The sequence below is a fragment of the Nilaparvata lugens genome, chromosome 1, assembly GCF_014356525.2.
Source record: "Nilaparvata lugens isolate BPH chromosome 1, ASM1435652v1, whole genome shotgun sequence".
Classification (NCBI taxonomy): domain Eukaryota; kingdom Metazoa; phylum Arthropoda; class Insecta; order Hemiptera; family Delphacidae; genus Nilaparvata; species Nilaparvata lugens.
The window spans coordinates 34,339,190-34,356,982 of NC_052504.1; the positions used below are offsets into that span (position 1 = coordinate 34,339,190).

The window sequence follows — 17,793 nt, forward strand, 5'->3', positions numbered from 1 at the left end:
TCTGTTTTAGCACACTTGAAATTTGGACAATATGAATGTCAGCAATGCTTGTTGTCATCGACTGCAGAAGCTTATAGTAAGGTCCAAGTTATAATGGCAGTGAAGAAAGATAGGAGATAAACATTGTCAAGTCTCTCCATTTTGCCAGTGAGTGTACACAGCTGTTACTCAATTCATCCCATTAGATTTGATCTAATAATAATTATCATTTCCTTGATTAAATAATCAATTTGAAGTCAAATTAATCAAAAAACTTCTTCTGCATAATTTGATTTTGAAGATTTCCTTTCATAACTGAGATTAGATTTTTATTTTTATACAAACCTGAAATGGTGGCTAATTTAAAAAGCTGTGATACAACAATCTGAATTTCAAAACAACAGAAATTGAGTTATTTGGTAGGTATTCTATTTCGATTTCTTTTAAAAATAATAGAAAAAAAGAAATCCCATTTTAAATGAGTAATTTTAATAGAAATAGTTATGAAATAACTTTTCAATATTATTGATACTGGTACGAGTAGGTCTAACCTGGTACGTGTAGGCTAACAGAAGCATGGATGAAGTCTAGGATGGTAAGTTATCAACTTTTAAAATGTCATTTCAGGTATTTTAATTTGTGTTTCTCATACGGTAATGTCTAATAATTATTTAATTGTTTCAAAAATACATTTTGAATCAATTATATGACTCGTGTACTCAAGTATTTTAATAGAATGAAGAAAAAATGGTGACTGATAATGAATTGTTTACTTTTGTACAGTCACTTTCAAAAGTAAAAATAAAATATTCTGGCAAACTGACAACATTGCAAAGCTAGAGAGAGATATGGCGCTATCTGTTTTGTTGTATGATATAAAAGGACAGCAACAGTATTGTCAATTGTACACTGCCAGTATAACATGGACCTCACTATAGGCACAAACGAAAATGCTCCTTTAACAAGACTTAACAGTGGAGCAATATTGCTCTGGAACTGCAGATCAAAAACAAGAAATATATCATTTTATATTGTATGTTTTAATACTTACTTTCTGTGTTACTTTCTGTGTCCAAACAAGCAATCATTAGATATACAGGTCTCATGTGGAAAAAACAATAATAATAAAAATATATATAAACATTGGATCAAACATTATCATTAAATTACATGTTTCCAAAAATTTGCAACCGATTGGGCTTTGTCATTTCCTTAAAAGAGATCCTCCTTTCTACATTGGACATGAAGCTGAGGGTACACAAGCAAGTGCTCCTGCTCCTGAATTGCTCCACACTCACAGAAGATGTCATCATGAGCTGGCAGTAAACCCAATTTTTGCAGGTTTGTTTTGCATTTGGACACTCCTACCCTTGAACGGTTGAGAGCATTCCAAGTCAGAAAAGCCAAATCATGACCAGGAGGCAATTCTTCCCGAAATGGCAATCCCTCCAACATAAAGCCATCCCTCCACTGCTTCACACGATTTTCTTCAGGAGAACCCTGCAGGACATGGGATGTTGCAAAGAAACTTCTCCTTGACTTCAATCGTCCAACTAGTGATGCCCAAATAGTGGATGGTATGGGTCACTTGCCTGTTTAGTTCTCTCAATGTCTTTAGCAAACTTTCTTCTGATATTAGGTGGTGCTACTCCTGCAAGAGGGTACAGCCTGTGCACTGGTGTCGGTCTTAGACATCCTTTTATTACCCTGATTGTTCCATTTACTGCTGTATCCACGTGTTTAGCATGCACTAAGGAGCTCCAAACAGGTGCTGCATATTCTACTGCAGACACAGACCAATTGCCAATGCTCTTAGTGTGGCTGGTTGAGCTCCCCATTTGGAATTGGTCAGCTTCCTGATAATATTGTTCCTTGTGTGAACCTTAGCCTTAGTGCTAGTGCAGTGCCGCGGGAATCTTGGGGTGCAGTCAAAGGTTACACCCAGATATTTCGGTGTTGTATGATGTTGTAGTTCCTCTCCTCTCCAATTGACATTGAGCTCTCTACCAGCTTATCTGTGCTTCAAATGAAAAACACAGACCTGAGTTTTACTTGGGTTGGGCTTGAGGTGGTAACTTTCATAATATTGGGAAAGCTCTTCCAGAGTAGCCTACTTGTGAGCTTTCTTTCCACTTTCTCGAATGTTTGACCCTGTGCTGCCACTGCTGTATCATCAGCATAGATAAATTGCCTTGTATCTCTAGGTCTTATAATCTTATAATATATCCAATTGAATATCAAGTTTTGCAATTTATAGTGAATTACATAGATTACTCACAATTTTTTTATTTATAGATTATGCCATCCAAATGATTTCCGTTACTTTCCACGCACTCACTTATTAACCTAATTCTAAAATTTGCCTTTGCTCGCTTAATCATCACTTGTGGAATCAATTCAATTTCTTGTTGAATGACTTCCTTTAGTTCTGTGGATTATTGGCTGCTCAATAAAGGTAATTTTGTTTATTCACAAATCCCGAAAAATGAAAATGTTCCTCATCACTTGAAAGAATAATTCCTGGTGGGAATTTTTGAGAATGATCTCGCAAGCGGCTTTGCAATGTGCCCAATAACTTGCATTAAGTTGTTACACTAGCATTATCTTATACAGATCTGTATCATATACATCTGTGTCTTATACAGATGGTCGCAATGAAGAATTCGTCCTACACTTTGATCAGAAATGGCTAGCAAAACAGCATGTTTCGCTGCTAAACGTTTTTGATGCACTCTCATGGTTCGTTTTCGTTTTTAAAGCAAACAACGTGTTCCTGGAATTCTTTTCCCACAACAAGATCGTATTCCTACTGGGAACAGGCGCAGTTTCGATTTAGGAAATACAGACACAGAAAGTAAGTAGCCTACAGTGAAATATATTGCCAAGCTAGGCATTATATTTGAAACTCCTAGAACTCAAGTTAAAATTATTCTATCAGCTATTATTATATATTTTTCTTCTATCATTGAATTGAATTTCTCAGTATTGGTATTTGATAAAGGGTTTAAAGCTGGTAGTTAATCGGGAGTCCACAAAAGTGAATTCAATTTGCTCGGCCTGAAGCTGAGCTTGACTGCGACGTTGCCAAGTTGTGCGTTCCAGCCTTTATCTTAAGTAAGCCATGGCCCTACACTTTCCCTATCCTTTTCGAACAACTGATCCATATACTCTTTATTCGAGCAATTTTGATTTCACAAAACTGTTTTGGTCATGCATAATGTTTTCAGAAGCGGTCCAGTGTTTAATAATCTTTTGGCAAGTTTTTCTGTGACAATTATTTATAACTTGATATAAATCTATCAAAAATTGATATTTAGTTCAAATCCTGTTATGTAATAGAAAAAGTTTTAAGCTTATGAAAGTAAGGAAATTCTCTAACACCACCACCATCTTGAGAGTCTAGGGGGCTGTAGACTCTAGGGTAGTGTAATGTCTGTTGTATGCTTATTTATAATCATAAATAAATAGTTTGATTTATATTTTTTTGAGTGTGGAAATCTATTAGTCTTTTATCAATTCCATTTTATTCATGAAATCTCCATATCTCAATTTATATTGTACAGTGGTTTTTGTTAAGTGATTGTGAGTTGTCAGATTCCAGCTTTCAAGTAGTACTGCAATCATAGTTAACCTTCGAAATCGGGGCCTAGCCCAGTTTTTAGAAATTAAATTGGGCTACATCAAAAAACTGTACTACTTAAATGTAAGTAAAATCAATCTCTTTAATTAAAATTTAGTACTAGATATTACTGCAATTGATAATTTGGAGCTCAGTTCTTCTTATGTTTACCTTATGTCAAACTGACACGGCCCACGGCACCTGTCAAAACTCAAAATAATATTTTAGATAATAGGTTTCTAAATTGTTTATTGTTCAGTTACAAATTATCAAATATCACAGGTAACCTTTGTAAACACTAAAGTAAAATTCAAATTGTAAACATTGCTTTGATCTTACTTTTACTATTTCATTTTTTTATTGAAATGATTAGGTAGTTGTATTGATATAATAAGTAAACCCTCGACGGTCTAGAGAACTTGTTCAAAATGCCACTGGAGAACAGCCCTTTCTTTGAGTTTACCAGTATCCAGTACTAATGATAGTATCGAACTTTAATATAAAATTACTTTTAGAAATATAACTAGAATAACTAATCCAATTAACTAACTAAGCTATTCAACTCATCATCCTTAGAAAAAAAATGCTGGAACTCGGTACTATCGATATAAGTCTGCTTGTCTATACTTAGATATGCTAGCACCGTTTGTGGGTTTGAATCCCGGCAATGGCATGGACGTTTGATAATTTCATTAATTCACCAATAAGCTTTCCATTACCCACATCCATGCAAAAAACTCATGTGGGCATCATCTGCAATATAAGAATTAATTACTGGTACAGTCAAAATAAAGTGCAGTCTGCCACTGATATTCTGTTTTCTTTTCTATTAAAAGCAGAAAAAGTTACGAGAAATAGGCTATATAGATTGAATTATTAACTGTATGCAAATTACTAACTGTATTATTACTAACAAATTATTAACTGTATTTAAATTCTCACTTTTTATTACTATGCACTTTCAATGTTATCCTGTTATATTCTCCGAAAGAATGAAGGGAAGTCAATTTTGTTGGCTAACACATTATGGCTGGGGTTGTTAGCCTCAACCGCTGAAGAGTGCATGAGTGACAAGGCTGATTGGGACTAGTGGCTTTAGATGGGCAAAATCATGCCATTATAAGCTGTCACCATGCTGTGTTCCTGTTAAGGCTTGGAAACATTCATTGAAAGTAAGGATAGTGTGGTGGAAGTGCACATATATTTTTTGTTGGCAGTTTGGTATGACTTCTTATTACAGGGTTTCCATTGAAACAATATTTTCATATCTCTTCACATTTTTAGGTCGCCCTTCTTGTTTTCTCTCAAGTGCAGATCCGTTTGTCCTTGAATTTTCAATTCATTTTCTAAAGGTTTTAGCATCCAAATCCCTGTCATGATCACTCAAATCTAACCGCCATAAGCCTCAAATTGCCACCACACTACCCTGAAAAATCCTCAATGCTTAGCATTAGCAGATTACTGCTTGGTGACAACTTGAAATGGCATGATTTTTTTACCTAGTCACTAATCTTACTTTGCTATGTCGATCATACGTGCGATCTTTAGTGATTGTATAAAACCAGGGAGTCCCCATCTGGTATATGGAATACCCTAAATACATCGGCTTGAAATCAAATACAAACGTTACTATAAAGTATAAGCCTCTCAAACAAAAAATTCACCTTGAAAATAGAGATCGCGTGTATACCAATTGGATGCATAAAGTTGTATTTCATCACACACTTATTAATTATTATCTTCAAGGCTGTGCAACGGGGGCTTAACAACTTTTCAGTTGTGACATTTATCAATTTGTTTTATTTGGATACTATCAAATTGAAAAAAATATATCAGATTTGAAAAAATCTCTGAAAAATGATAATTTTGGAGTTGTTTATTCTAATATCACTGATATTGAATGTTTTGAGAACAAGGAGGCAATATCATCTCACAATATAACAGAATGTATTTCAGTTATTAGGTTGTTATCTTATCTATTAATAGATTGCCAAGTGAAAGTTGTTATCTATTGGCTGGATGAATTTTGGCAAAGGATATAACAAATACGATATATCCTATATGCTACGATATAATATGACAGAAACAGAACAAACATAAATGAATAATTGATTTGTAAACATGCAGTCTGATAGGGAAGAGTTCATTCAATCCTTCTTGGAGCAGAGGTTCTTCATTCTCTTCAACTTCCTGTTCGGTCTGCAAGTATTTACTGTACATTATTATACAAGTTTGATTTTGTATTGTAGCATTGTTTCACGTTTTAATTATTTTGATTTTTTCAGTAGACTACCTTCATAATTTATTGGTAATATAGAGTAATATGTAATAGAGTATATGTAATGGGCTGATATAAATATCTTCTTGAAAATCAAAGCAGAGAATAATTATTCAATTAATCAAATTCATTGATCACCCATCAATCTGTTGAAATATGTTTCTTAACAAGACTTATATTGTATTGACCTTTCAATGTGAAATAATTATGAGATGCAAATTAAGTATGAAATTTAACAACATTTGGGGCTGCAGTCTAGAATATAATATGTATATTCTTTTAATGTAGCCTAATAATATGGGTTTTCTTTTCAGCTTATTTGCCTTTGGGGTCTTCGCTCAGTGATAAGTGAGTTGCCTTAAATTGCTCAGCAGATATTAGAATTGGCTTCACAATGCTCAGAAACTTGTCCAGTGAAACTTGAAAAGTCTCTATTTATGTTGAAATGTAAGTTTGGATTTATAATAATTTTAAAATAAGCCTATATTATACATGATGATCAATCAAATTTTTACTTTTATTTATATCAGTATTATGTTTTTTCAAATAAGAGCTATCAAACTTCTTTTTTACTTCAAAGTTTTGCCAACTCCATTGATGAATGATGTATTGATTCACTGATTAGAATTGCGTTTTATTGCGACTCAGATCAAATGTTTGGCCAATATTGTGTGAATTCTAAACGTTTTAATTCATTCAATAAGTTAATGGGAAGAAAGGTTTGCATAATTTATTAGATTCGTGTTTCTGTTCCAAGAATATATTTCATTCTCGAACAGTATATAATTTTCAGAATGATAGAAAAGATCGCAAGTATCGCAAATGTATTTGGTATCGCAATTTTATATTTCATGAGGCAGTCTCTAGTGTCACGATGTCTGGCAACTGGCAATATAAATAACAATATCAATATTCTGCTCTGTTTCTAAAAGTTTTCTACTCACCTACATATGTATTCTCTGTTCTGATTTAGTTATTTTTTCAATTGTTTTAATAAAAATGTAGTGTTATTAAGCAATGGGTCTTTTAAGACATGGCAATGAATTTGTGATAAAGAATCAATCTATATGGAATAGTTTTGAATATCCATGAATTTTGTAAGCTACGTGATAAGAGTGTGTAAAATTTTTTTACCAGATGATTATAAAAATAACCTTTTTCAAAATAGTTTGAATCGTTTTCTGGTTTAATAGGACATAATTATTTAACTAATAGCCTTCCTTCAATCAACATAGATTTATGCGATACTATAAAATTTACAGAGGATATCTCGAGTGAAATATGAGAATAAACATAATAATTGGTATAATATCAATAATGTGTAATAGTTTTGATATCCCCCCTATTATTAGTGATGACAATGTGTGACACTAAGACGTGGAGAGTGTATCAGACAATCAGACCTTATCGATAAATTTATTTCTTTGTTGTAACTATAAAAAAAAATGATTCAAAAGTAGATCATCATTTGTCTATCAGTGAATAAAATTAATTCAAAACACTATGCTATAGTTTGTACTATTGTATAAAAGTACAAGATTTCAGACATAATGTATAATATTTATGGCAAATGAATGTATACTCTCAGAGATTGCAATGTTCTCCCTCCAAACAAACTTTAATTTTGTCAAATACATGAGCAAATCCAATTAATTCAACCCTTTTTATAATTTTAAAGACTAATACCCATATTTCTCTTATAATGGTTGAGATGCATAGAATATGTATTTTTATAATATTACTAAAATGGTTAAAAACTATTTTGTTCAAAATACAGCAAATTGAACCTATATCTGCCAAGAAAATAACTATATTTTCTAAAAAAAATACGTCTATGGATTAAACTGGTAGGCTTACCCTTTTGCTTTAAATAAAGACACAAGTAAATGATTAACTATGAAGACGTTATGATAGTGAAGTTGGATTGGGTGAGATAAGTGAAGTAAAGGTGTGTTTTAGTGATGGTATACAGATGACGAGTCCGTCTGTAGCAGTATGTGAGGGGAGCTCTGCGAGGGTGGTGTCAATGCCCGCGGTCCATGGGCGACCGGCGCAAGCACCCGCAGGTCCGCGCACGCGCCTCACCACTCATCAGCGCAATCTCAGCCTTGACTTCAGGTTACTACCTTCTTTGCATCTTGCATGTCTGTCAATCCACATTTACTACTTCCTCCAAAACCTCCAGTTTCCACTACTGACCTTATAAATCATTGAATATTAAGGTAATAATGTATAATGCCGCATCTACATGTTGGCCCAATAAAGGCCAACGTCGGCCAGCGCCAATGTATGGATGGGTGGTTTGCCAACGCTGGCCTTCATTTAGCACTTGTCAAATTGCAGGCTGGGCCAGCGAAGGGGCAACATGTAGATCCGGTATAAGGTAGCCTAATGGTTTTTCAAATATGCCTCAGATTAGTGTAAATCCAAAAACAATCCTTGCATGTCATTCGTCCACATCCAGTATACCAACATTTTTGTAACCACTTTCTACAATATTGACTGAAGTGAAATCATTACATTTTTGGAAAAGCGGGTGATTTTTTATATTATATTCAATTATTAACTACAACTAGAACCATAAGTTTATAAATTTTCTAGCTTCATTCTAACTTCTAACTTTTGTATCTCCATTTTTTTCTTCGCTGCTCTATTTGAGGTTAAATAAATTATTTTATTATTATAAATTGTAATTTTCCAGTGGTTTATTTATTGTTATTGGTTGTTTATTTAATGTTAGAAGCCTCTCGCTGATGTCAAAACATGCATGTGTGGCCACATGTCCTACAGTTAGTGGGCAGCCTAATGAGAGCGATATGGATGTGTTGTTTGCAGATCGATGGGAATTGTACTTCCGCCAATGAGCGACGTGGGAGTGAGTGGCGGTGGCGCTACGGCCACCCTGCACCAGCGCAACCGCAGCCTGGACTCGGCACTGCAGCGCATCCCCGAGGTCGACATCACGCCCAGTCCTGAGTGCGAGCCCACTCCCCCGCCCCTCCCCCTACCACCACCCAACCCCAGCCAACTCGGCTCCGATGATTCGGGCATCAACTGTGGGTAAGTAGTTGCATTTGATCACTTATCACTTTCATATGAATCAGCTTATTTTATTCAATTTATGTAAAAAAAGCTACAGATAGGGAGAGAAAAACGAGGGATACCTTGCACTATTTCTCTCCCAAATTTAGATAACATTAAAAAAGTCCTAAATAGGGCTATGTCTACGCAACTGTGGGTGAGTAATTGCACACAGAAATTTGATCATTTATCATTATCAGACGCTTTATCAAAATTAGCTTATTCTTTTTTATTTATTGTTACAAAAAACACACATCTGGGGAGGAAAACAAAGGATACCTTGTACTATTTCTCTCCCAAATTTAGATAACATTGAAGAAGTCCGAATTGGTTTGAAAAGTCTTTAACTTCAAATAGAGCAGTCAATCAGAAACTAACAAAAAATCAAAGATACAAATACCTAACCTCAAAAAATGTTGTGCAAAGCCTTTTGCCGATTACACAACTTGGCGAACATGTGTGTTCACCATACTCGACACACTTGTTCTGTCTACATTAATTATAAATTATAACCACAGAAAATTTAGAACTTATTACCAATATTGGAAACATTTTAAACTTACAATGAGTTCGATAGGTTATAACATTTTGGATGGTAAATTGTTTATACTTTGATACAGATCAATAAAGATAATTTTAAAAACACTAATGAAACATAAATTTTCTTCCCTCGGGCTCCTAGCGGACCACCTATTGGCAACCACTGATCTATATATATATATAATATATATATATATATATATATATATATATATATTATATATATATATATATATATATATATATATATACAGGGTGTCCCAGATAAGGTGTAAACCCCGGCTACCATAGATTCTACATGCAATTTGCAACAAAAAACGTTCAGTTAAATTTTCTCCTATCGACCTTCGTTTTCGAGATATATCGATTTTTCGATATTTTTCAAGTAGGCGTACTTCCAGTCATTAAATCGTCAATATCTCAAGAACCATTGGTCTTAAGTGAATTTTAAGGACATCGTAGAAAAGAGGACAAAATTTCACATTGATTTGAGGTATAAAACATGCCAAAGTCGATTATTGAGTAGTATTTTTTAGCGGTCAAAGTTGAAAAAGAGTGATTTTTGAAGTTTTTTTGAAAACTTCAGACACATTTTTCTCGATTTTTTTTCCAGGGTACGAAATAATTTTTATAGCGCAAAAACTTCCTTTTTTGATTATCTTTCGAATGAGACCAAATACAGGTGTCTAGCTCAAATCCTCGAATCTGAATTTCAGTTTAAATTCGATTTTTAATTAAAAACGAGACTTATCTTGTTTGAGTGTGAATAATTGTCTACAATTTGATAGCTTTGTGTCGAGTGATTGAGGGCGTAAAAATACCTTTTCTATAGGAAATTTGGCTAGAAATTCAATGAAACTGGTTAGAAGTTCGTATATGCAATTGTTATTGAGATACAAGTTGAATCTATGGTAGCCGGGGTTTACACCTTATCTGGGACACCCTATATATATATATATTATATATATATATATTACAAATTGCTTTTTCATATATCATATACAGTTCAATAATTATTTTCTTAGTCTATATTATGTAAATTCATCTATAATTTTGCTGTATTGTAAGCTATTGTATATAAGTGTATAAGCCAGTATATATTGTAATCTACATAAATAAAGTACTCAATCAATCAATCAAATCAATCTCTTGAGAAAATTATGTAATCTATTGTCATGTGAATCTCATCATATTTATACAAATAGAAGACTTAAGAACTTGATCATTTTTTGTCAATGGAACAAAATATACTGCAATATCATGACGTGTTTCAAAAGTTTATTGGTAAAATTGGAGATTCAGCTTTCGTTTACGTTTTCCTACATTTCATTTTTACTCGCTATCATCTACCATTTACTGTTTCAAGTTCCAAAACTGTATTGGGAATAAATAAAAAACATGAAAGTGATTATATCAAAGTTAGTAATCACGAAAATATGCTTTGATAAGTACGGGCAAACGATTTTACTGATAATCCCATATAAGCTCCATTATAAAATTCAAATATTTGGAATCTTAATGGAGGCTGCGGGAAAAAAGTTCCAATGGTCTTTGATAAATAGTAACTTTAGTCTTGTCGTATTATCTACCATTATTTACAGAATTCTATCTTGAACATACTTGCAGCTGTTCAGACCTGCACATCGCTATCTCAACTGCTAGTCAAGCATTTCAAAACACTATTCAATCTCAGATTTTTAGCATTTTTCTTAAAATTTTTAATTGTTTTATCTAAAAAGAGATGTTGTTATTTAGTCAGTTTATTGCCTTGGACAAGTGTATGTAGTTTTATGATTCAACTTATTTCATAAGTTGAAAATGATTACCTATAGTAATAGTTTTGGTTTTTGCAAGTAATAACTTGATTTACCTCTGTATGCAGGTCGGACCACACTGCATCTACTCATCAAAGTGATGAGAGCCTCGATTCTGATCAACAGACGATTCCCGAAGCATCGGAGGCTGCTCTTACTTGTTCTCAAAGTGAAACATCAAAAGGCTTCCTTCTTCGTCTCTTTGAGTCCAAACTATTTGATATGTCCATGGCTATTACATATCTGTTCAATTCAAAAGAACCTGGAGTGCAGAGCTATATCGGTAATATTTAATTCACATTCACGTTTTTTAGAATAATATTATGCTAAATAAAAGATCATCAATGGTCATATCCGCTAATAATTAGAAAATTGAATCACAATCAGTAAAATTATTGAAACTGTATTAAGAGGGTACTCCATTCAATAACAGAAGACACTTAGTTGCAGATAATAATCATTAAGATTACTTCCAAGAAATAGTTTACTTGTAAACTTGGCTCATTCTATCTGTTTTCCAAACCTTGAATTTTATATTTGTTTTATGATGTAAGACCTCATTTTATAGTAAGTAATTCTGATTTTCAAAAAACTAGGTCTTATGGCTGTAATTAATCATTCTCTCTCATTATAAATTTATTATGATTTTATGTTGACCTATTTACTAGTATAACTTTCTAATCAAACTCTTTGATTTCCAACAGGGAATAAATTGTTCAGCTTCTCGGACTCAGAAGTAGACTTCTATCTTCCACAGCTGGTCAACATGTACATTCAGATGCATGATGTTGCTGAAGTAATTCATCCTTACTTAGTAAATAGGTAAGTACAATCAACGTATTCATCTACTAAAATTATAGTATTGATTGGATAATGATTGGAAATTTGCAATTATTTATTTATTTATTAGAACAGTCACAAACACGATATTTGGAAAGAGAAACAGGCAATTGCCCAAAACTTCTTCAATTCCTTGATTTTGGCACATAAATAGTCCAAAGTGAGGTTAAGTTTAAAATTTCTGTTAAACATTTCCACTATTATCTTTAATAATCTATAATTATCATTTGATGCTTCAGATGTAGACAGTCAGCAGATTTCTCTCTGAAATGCTCTTGGCTTTTGGATGCATACAGCTCTGATGCAGCATTGCCTTCAAAGAAGAAATCACACGGCACCAAATTGAAAAACTTGATATTGTCCGAAGAACTGAGGTAAGTCAACTGGTCAATTCATATCATTTTCATTCGTAATGCCTTTTGGTTGATGCTCAGTATGTTTGATTACAGTCTTCTGATTCAATCTTTGATTTTAATTCATAATACCAACGGTTGTACAGTATGTCTATTGTCTAATCACAATCTTTCGGATTGTTTCGGATTTTTTCGGAGTGGGAGTATAATTTTGTCTTTCATTTTCTAGGCCAAAGGAAAATGAGACTATTAGAAGAACGTTGGGTAAACTGAAAGAACTGAACGGCCCTCCTGTTGGTGGAAACTTGCCAGTTCCAGTTCCACTATCACCTACTAAAAAAACTCATCAACGTTCAAGATCAGATGCGTCTGTGATAAAGGGGCATAAAAACAGAAAAGGATCAGGTAAGTAATATTACAATGTTTCAATGTTTCAGGTGATTTTCTAAAGCTACATTTATCTATTTATTCAAAGTTATAATGTGTAATAAATATATCGTATATCGGTGCTGTGTGTTATAGTTAGCCGTTCTTTAACTAAATCCGTAGCCGTTCTTTAATTAACTAACTCCTCTTATTCATTCAGATTAAACTGGTCAAAAGTAGCACTGTACCATAAAAATCTATAACTTCTCCGCCGCTTTTGCAGAAGTTTATATAAAGTGATCAATTGGTTTTATAATTTGTTCTTGGAAAATTTAAAACTCGATATGAAAAAATAATATTCATACAAAGATTATCAATGTGATAGGTTTACAATAGTGCACCTACAACTTATGTATGTACAGGGAGCGGCAAAATGATCTGACGGTTTTAAAATGTGAATAACTCAATAGTTTTAAGAGATACAAAGGGTTTTATTGTATATTACAGATTCCTATTTATGAACATTTATAAAAATAACCAAATGTTATGTTATGTTTAAGTTATCCGTTTAAGATTTGAAGATGACATCTTTCAAATGATGAGCATCTTGGGCCATGCATTCTTCCAATCTTGCACTGAAATTGTCAAACACTTTCCCTAACATTGCAGGAGAAAGGTTGGCTATTTCTTGACATATGGCTTCCTTCAGGTCATCCAATGTGCAGGGTTTGTTTGTGTACACTCTTGATTTCAGCAGTCCCCACAAGAAAAAGTCACAAATGCTAAGATCCGGGGAGCGAGCTGGCCACGCAATGTCCCCGAAACGCGAGATGACTCGGCCATGAAACTTGCTTCTTAAGAAGTTCATTATCTCATCGGTTGTGTGGCAGTTGCCTCATCCTGCTGGAACCAAATTCTGCTGTGGTTTAAGCGTTTTCTGCGTAGTTTGGGGATAAGGAAGTTTTTCAACATAGTCAGGTATCATTGTGAGTTGACGGTTACAGTTCGCCCGTTTTCTTCAAAAAAGTATGGGCCTATAACACAATGTTTTGTAACGCCACACCACACAGTGACCTTGGGACTATGAAGGTTCATGCAGTTCTTCTGGATTTTTTGCCGACCAATAGCGGAAATTCTGTTTATTCACATATCCATCCAAATGAAAATGCGCTTCGTCGCTCATAATGAAGATTTTGTCATCTGTAAGCAAATCATTCATTTGCTCTGAAAATGCGTTGCGCTTTGCATAATCAGTGGGCTTCAACTGTTGCACGATAGCCATTTTGTACGGATGAAAGTGCAGGTCGTACCGTGATATTCTTCTTACCGAGCGATCAGACATGCGCAGAGCAGCAGCTTGTTTGCGTGCAGGCCGCGAGGACTGGCTTCCACAGCTTCCCTCACTCTCTCGACGTTCTCTGGCGTCCGGGCTGACCTTGGACGACCCGTTGATTTCCGTTTTAATGCTGAACCGGTAGCTCTAAAGTTATCCACCCACAGCAAAATGGTGTTTCGAGTTGGAACTTTCCCTCTCGGATCCACATTAAAACGTCTGCAGAACTGCCGCTGAACAGCAACAACACTATCGCCACTTTTAAAATATGCTTCCACAACGAACGCGCGGTGCTCAGCCGACCACTGCTCCATGGCTACTAAAATGTCCGCACGTAGGCTCTGAAACCCCGCTATCCCCACCAACCCCCACCACTCACTCGCTCGACAGCGCGGCAACAAAAACCGTCAGATCATTTTGCCGCTCTCTGTATTTAGTTTACCTTTAAAAAATCAACTTCAATTTATTTACTAGTAGTTCAGCGAACAGTAGACCTCGCTCATGAATACAACTTTCAATCTAATGAGAAGGGCCAGTACAGTAAGTACAGTATATTGTGAAGATCTAGCCATGTCATCTATTATTTTCTCCATTGAAAGTGCTAGAGACACTGTTTGCAAGGACACCGGACTTATCAAGGAGGTACCTTTATATCGTCTCCATATTTACAATATAAACATATATTAACACTTTTCTAATTATTAATTATAAGAAATCGGTCAACTGACGGAAAAATGGAATATGCAGTAGGCAATTTAGATGATGAATCGTCTCACAGACGATGGTGAGACGGAAAATGATTCTAAATAAGATGGGTTTGTTGGTGACAATGACAGAAGGTCGCTAATGATGTTTTTCATGAAAAGTGGATTCAATGTTATGGCTTGTTATGCCTATGCAGAATGTTAATGCTCATAAATCGGTTTCCGATCTCATACCAAAAGGAAAACAAAAGGCTTGACACTGTAGAGCGACACAAAACTGCACAAAACATGCATACAATACAATAATTATTGTACCTGATAAACTGAAAATTCAGTTAAAAAATAACTAAAATAATAACTGATAGTTATGAATAAAAGAAGTTGGAGATTAAAGAAATGTTTATGATGTTAAATATTGTCTACAACTAAAATAGCTGTTGATTCATTAGTTGATTAATTTTTATGATTATAAAAATTGTCCACAACTAAAATAGTTGAGTTATCTGTAACATAGATAATAATAGTTATTTATGTATTGATATTAAAGATTTTTTAAAATAATTTATCCAATTAATTTAATAATAATAAGATGATTCAATTTTATTATTCTATATAGTCATAATAATAATAATTTTATAATGATATATTATTAATTAGAATAAGATAAAAAAATTAGTATCGTCTGCAAAAAAATCTGGTTGGAACGAGATTTGAACCTGGGTCCCACAGTGTTAGAAACTACGCTCTAACCGACTTGGACACCATGCTCTGGTAAAAATGGATGTGAAAAAGTAGGAACATGAATTGCTGTATCTTCAAAGATACGAAAATAGCTATTTATGTATTAAGAGCGTAATGCGCGACTTTATCGCTCGCGCAAAACAGTTATCACGCGACGCGAAGCAGAGCGTGATAATTTTGCAAGAGCGATAAAGAAGCATTACGCGCGAATTACATACAAAATTTTTTCTACAACTGCCCAAACCTGTTAAATTACTTATATCGGCGGAGTTACAATTACCGACTTTTTAGGTTAAGATCTGACTTTTTAGGTTAAGATCTGACTTTTTGGCGAGCTGCTTACAATCAGCTGATTAGGAAGTGTAATGAAACTCTTCTGCGCATCCGCGAATGATTTGGGAGCGTAAAGTAAATCTACTGCGCATGCGCGGATGGTTAGCGAGCGAAAAAGTAGATTCTCCTCAGAAATAAGCTGTTTTACGAGGAGAATTGAGTGTGTAAATTCTTTCTTTACGCGCAGTTGTAGAAAAAGTAACTTTTGAGGTTGGTCTACGGTTTTTTAAATATTACAAAAAAACCGGATGTCTTACCAAAAATCGTTACACATACGTTCCTGCGCCTTGTTTCAAAGACCTTGCATACCAAATTTTATCCAAATCGGACAATAACTGCGACTGTAACTTCGGTACAAACAAACAGACAAAAGCCGATCGAGTCGAAACTAAGACTTCAGCTTCGCTTCGGTCAATTGATGGAGACATCAGGTAGAACCCCATTTTGCCTCCTTCACATAATTACAATAATTTTCAACGTAATAAAATCTTCGATAAAAAAATATTATTGAATTGTGGTTATTATTCATTGAAATATTTCCAGTAATCGTTCGACTGATAGTATAAATAGTGTTTGGTTTTGTTAATGCAGACAGTCCAAGGTGCTACTTGGGAGATGTGAACTCAGGCCGTGCCTTCGACAGTGGCTGCACCTGCTTTGACTCATGTCAGGGCGTGGTTAACGATCTCATGGGAAAACAAATCGATTGCACTTGTGGTGTATGTATCATTCAATCATATTAAGTCTATCAACTTTACTTATTGCACTTTTGGTTTATTTAGCATTCAACCGTATTATGTCTTTCAGTGCCTTTTTTATTTAGGACTACTTTTAATATAAATAAAAATATAAATCTCAGTACCCTTTTAAATTATTTTGTCATATCATGTTTTGGACATTAAAGCCATTTTCAAGTATTTAAATAATTTAAAAGGGTACTGAGATTTATATTTTTATTTATATGTCTTTCAGCTTTATTTTCCATCAGTTTGAAAAATGCTTTGTTATTGGCTTTATTCCACATTCAATAACAGTTTCATTATTCTAAGCTTAAAATTTAAAAAGTTGATCAAATATTGATCAACTATTCTTATCAATTGAATTGAATTGAATTGAATTTATTGTTTCACAAAAAAGACTTATAAGACTTATAAAACATATGTAAATGTACTAAATTTAAATAAAATCATATCTATGTTTAAACTATTTCACAAAATAATAGAAACTGTACTCACATGGACCTGTCGGTCTGTTCGTGATACATATCTATGATACAGAGAAGTAATATTACTAGTCTATTACAGATAGCTACCAATATTTAATAGTATTGAATAATACAATATCAAAACTATTTAAATAAAAGATAAAAAAACTTATTCAATTTTAATATTCGAGCTCAACTATCAACATTCGCACGGGAAGGGAAACACACACACACACACACACACACACACACCACACACACACACACACACACCACACACACACACACACACACTACGCACACACATGAGTGAATAAATTCCAAGGCGTTACACATACATTGATTTGATCAATCTACCACACTGATAGTCATTTAAAGATGCCAACCATTCATGTAGCACTTTCTTGTATTTTAGTACAGTACAAGAACCAGGATGACTTATATGGGGGGGAGCATTCCGTAGAATCATATTAATTACATAAGAGACATTTCTGTCGCAAACAGCTCGCGAATTTCTCTCTAAATTGGGATGCAGAAGAAGTCCGCTTCTTGTCCTATGTTCTTGTTGTGCTGGAATATTTAAGTTCATTTTATTCTTGAACGCATAC

At 34.0% G+C, this 17,793-nt stretch overlaps 1 protein-coding gene across 2 annotated transcripts in view; it reads left to right on the forward strand.

The window, feature by feature from the left end:
- The first annotated feature begins 3,378 nt into the window (after window positions 1-3,378).
- Window positions 3,379-17,793, forward strand: part of LOC111048262 (phosphatidylinositol 4-kinase beta) — a 48,029-nt gene continuing 33,614 nt past the window's right edge. Inside the window, exons 1-9 of one of the 2 annotated variants that reach the window (XM_039426771.1) lie at window positions 3,379-3,682; window positions 6,191-6,323; window positions 7,836-7,994; window positions 8,712-8,936; window positions 11,380-11,594; window positions 12,016-12,133; window positions 12,391-12,525; window positions 12,734-12,909; window positions 16,573-16,700. In XM_039426771.1, the coding sequence (XP_039282705.1) occupies window positions 7,849-7,994; window positions 8,712-8,936; window positions 11,380-11,594; window positions 12,016-12,133; window positions 12,391-12,525; window positions 12,734-12,909; window positions 16,573-16,700 (1,143 nt within the window). In that variant the 5' untranslated portion in view covers window positions 3,379-3,682; window positions 6,191-6,323; window positions 7,836-7,848. The remainder of the gene's footprint in view (window positions 3,683-6,190; window positions 6,324-7,835; window positions 7,995-8,711; window positions 8,937-11,379; window positions 11,595-12,015; window positions 12,134-12,390; window positions 12,526-12,733; window positions 12,910-16,572; window positions 16,701-17,793) is intronic. The other variant, XR_005571162.1, reaches the window with a different exon arrangement.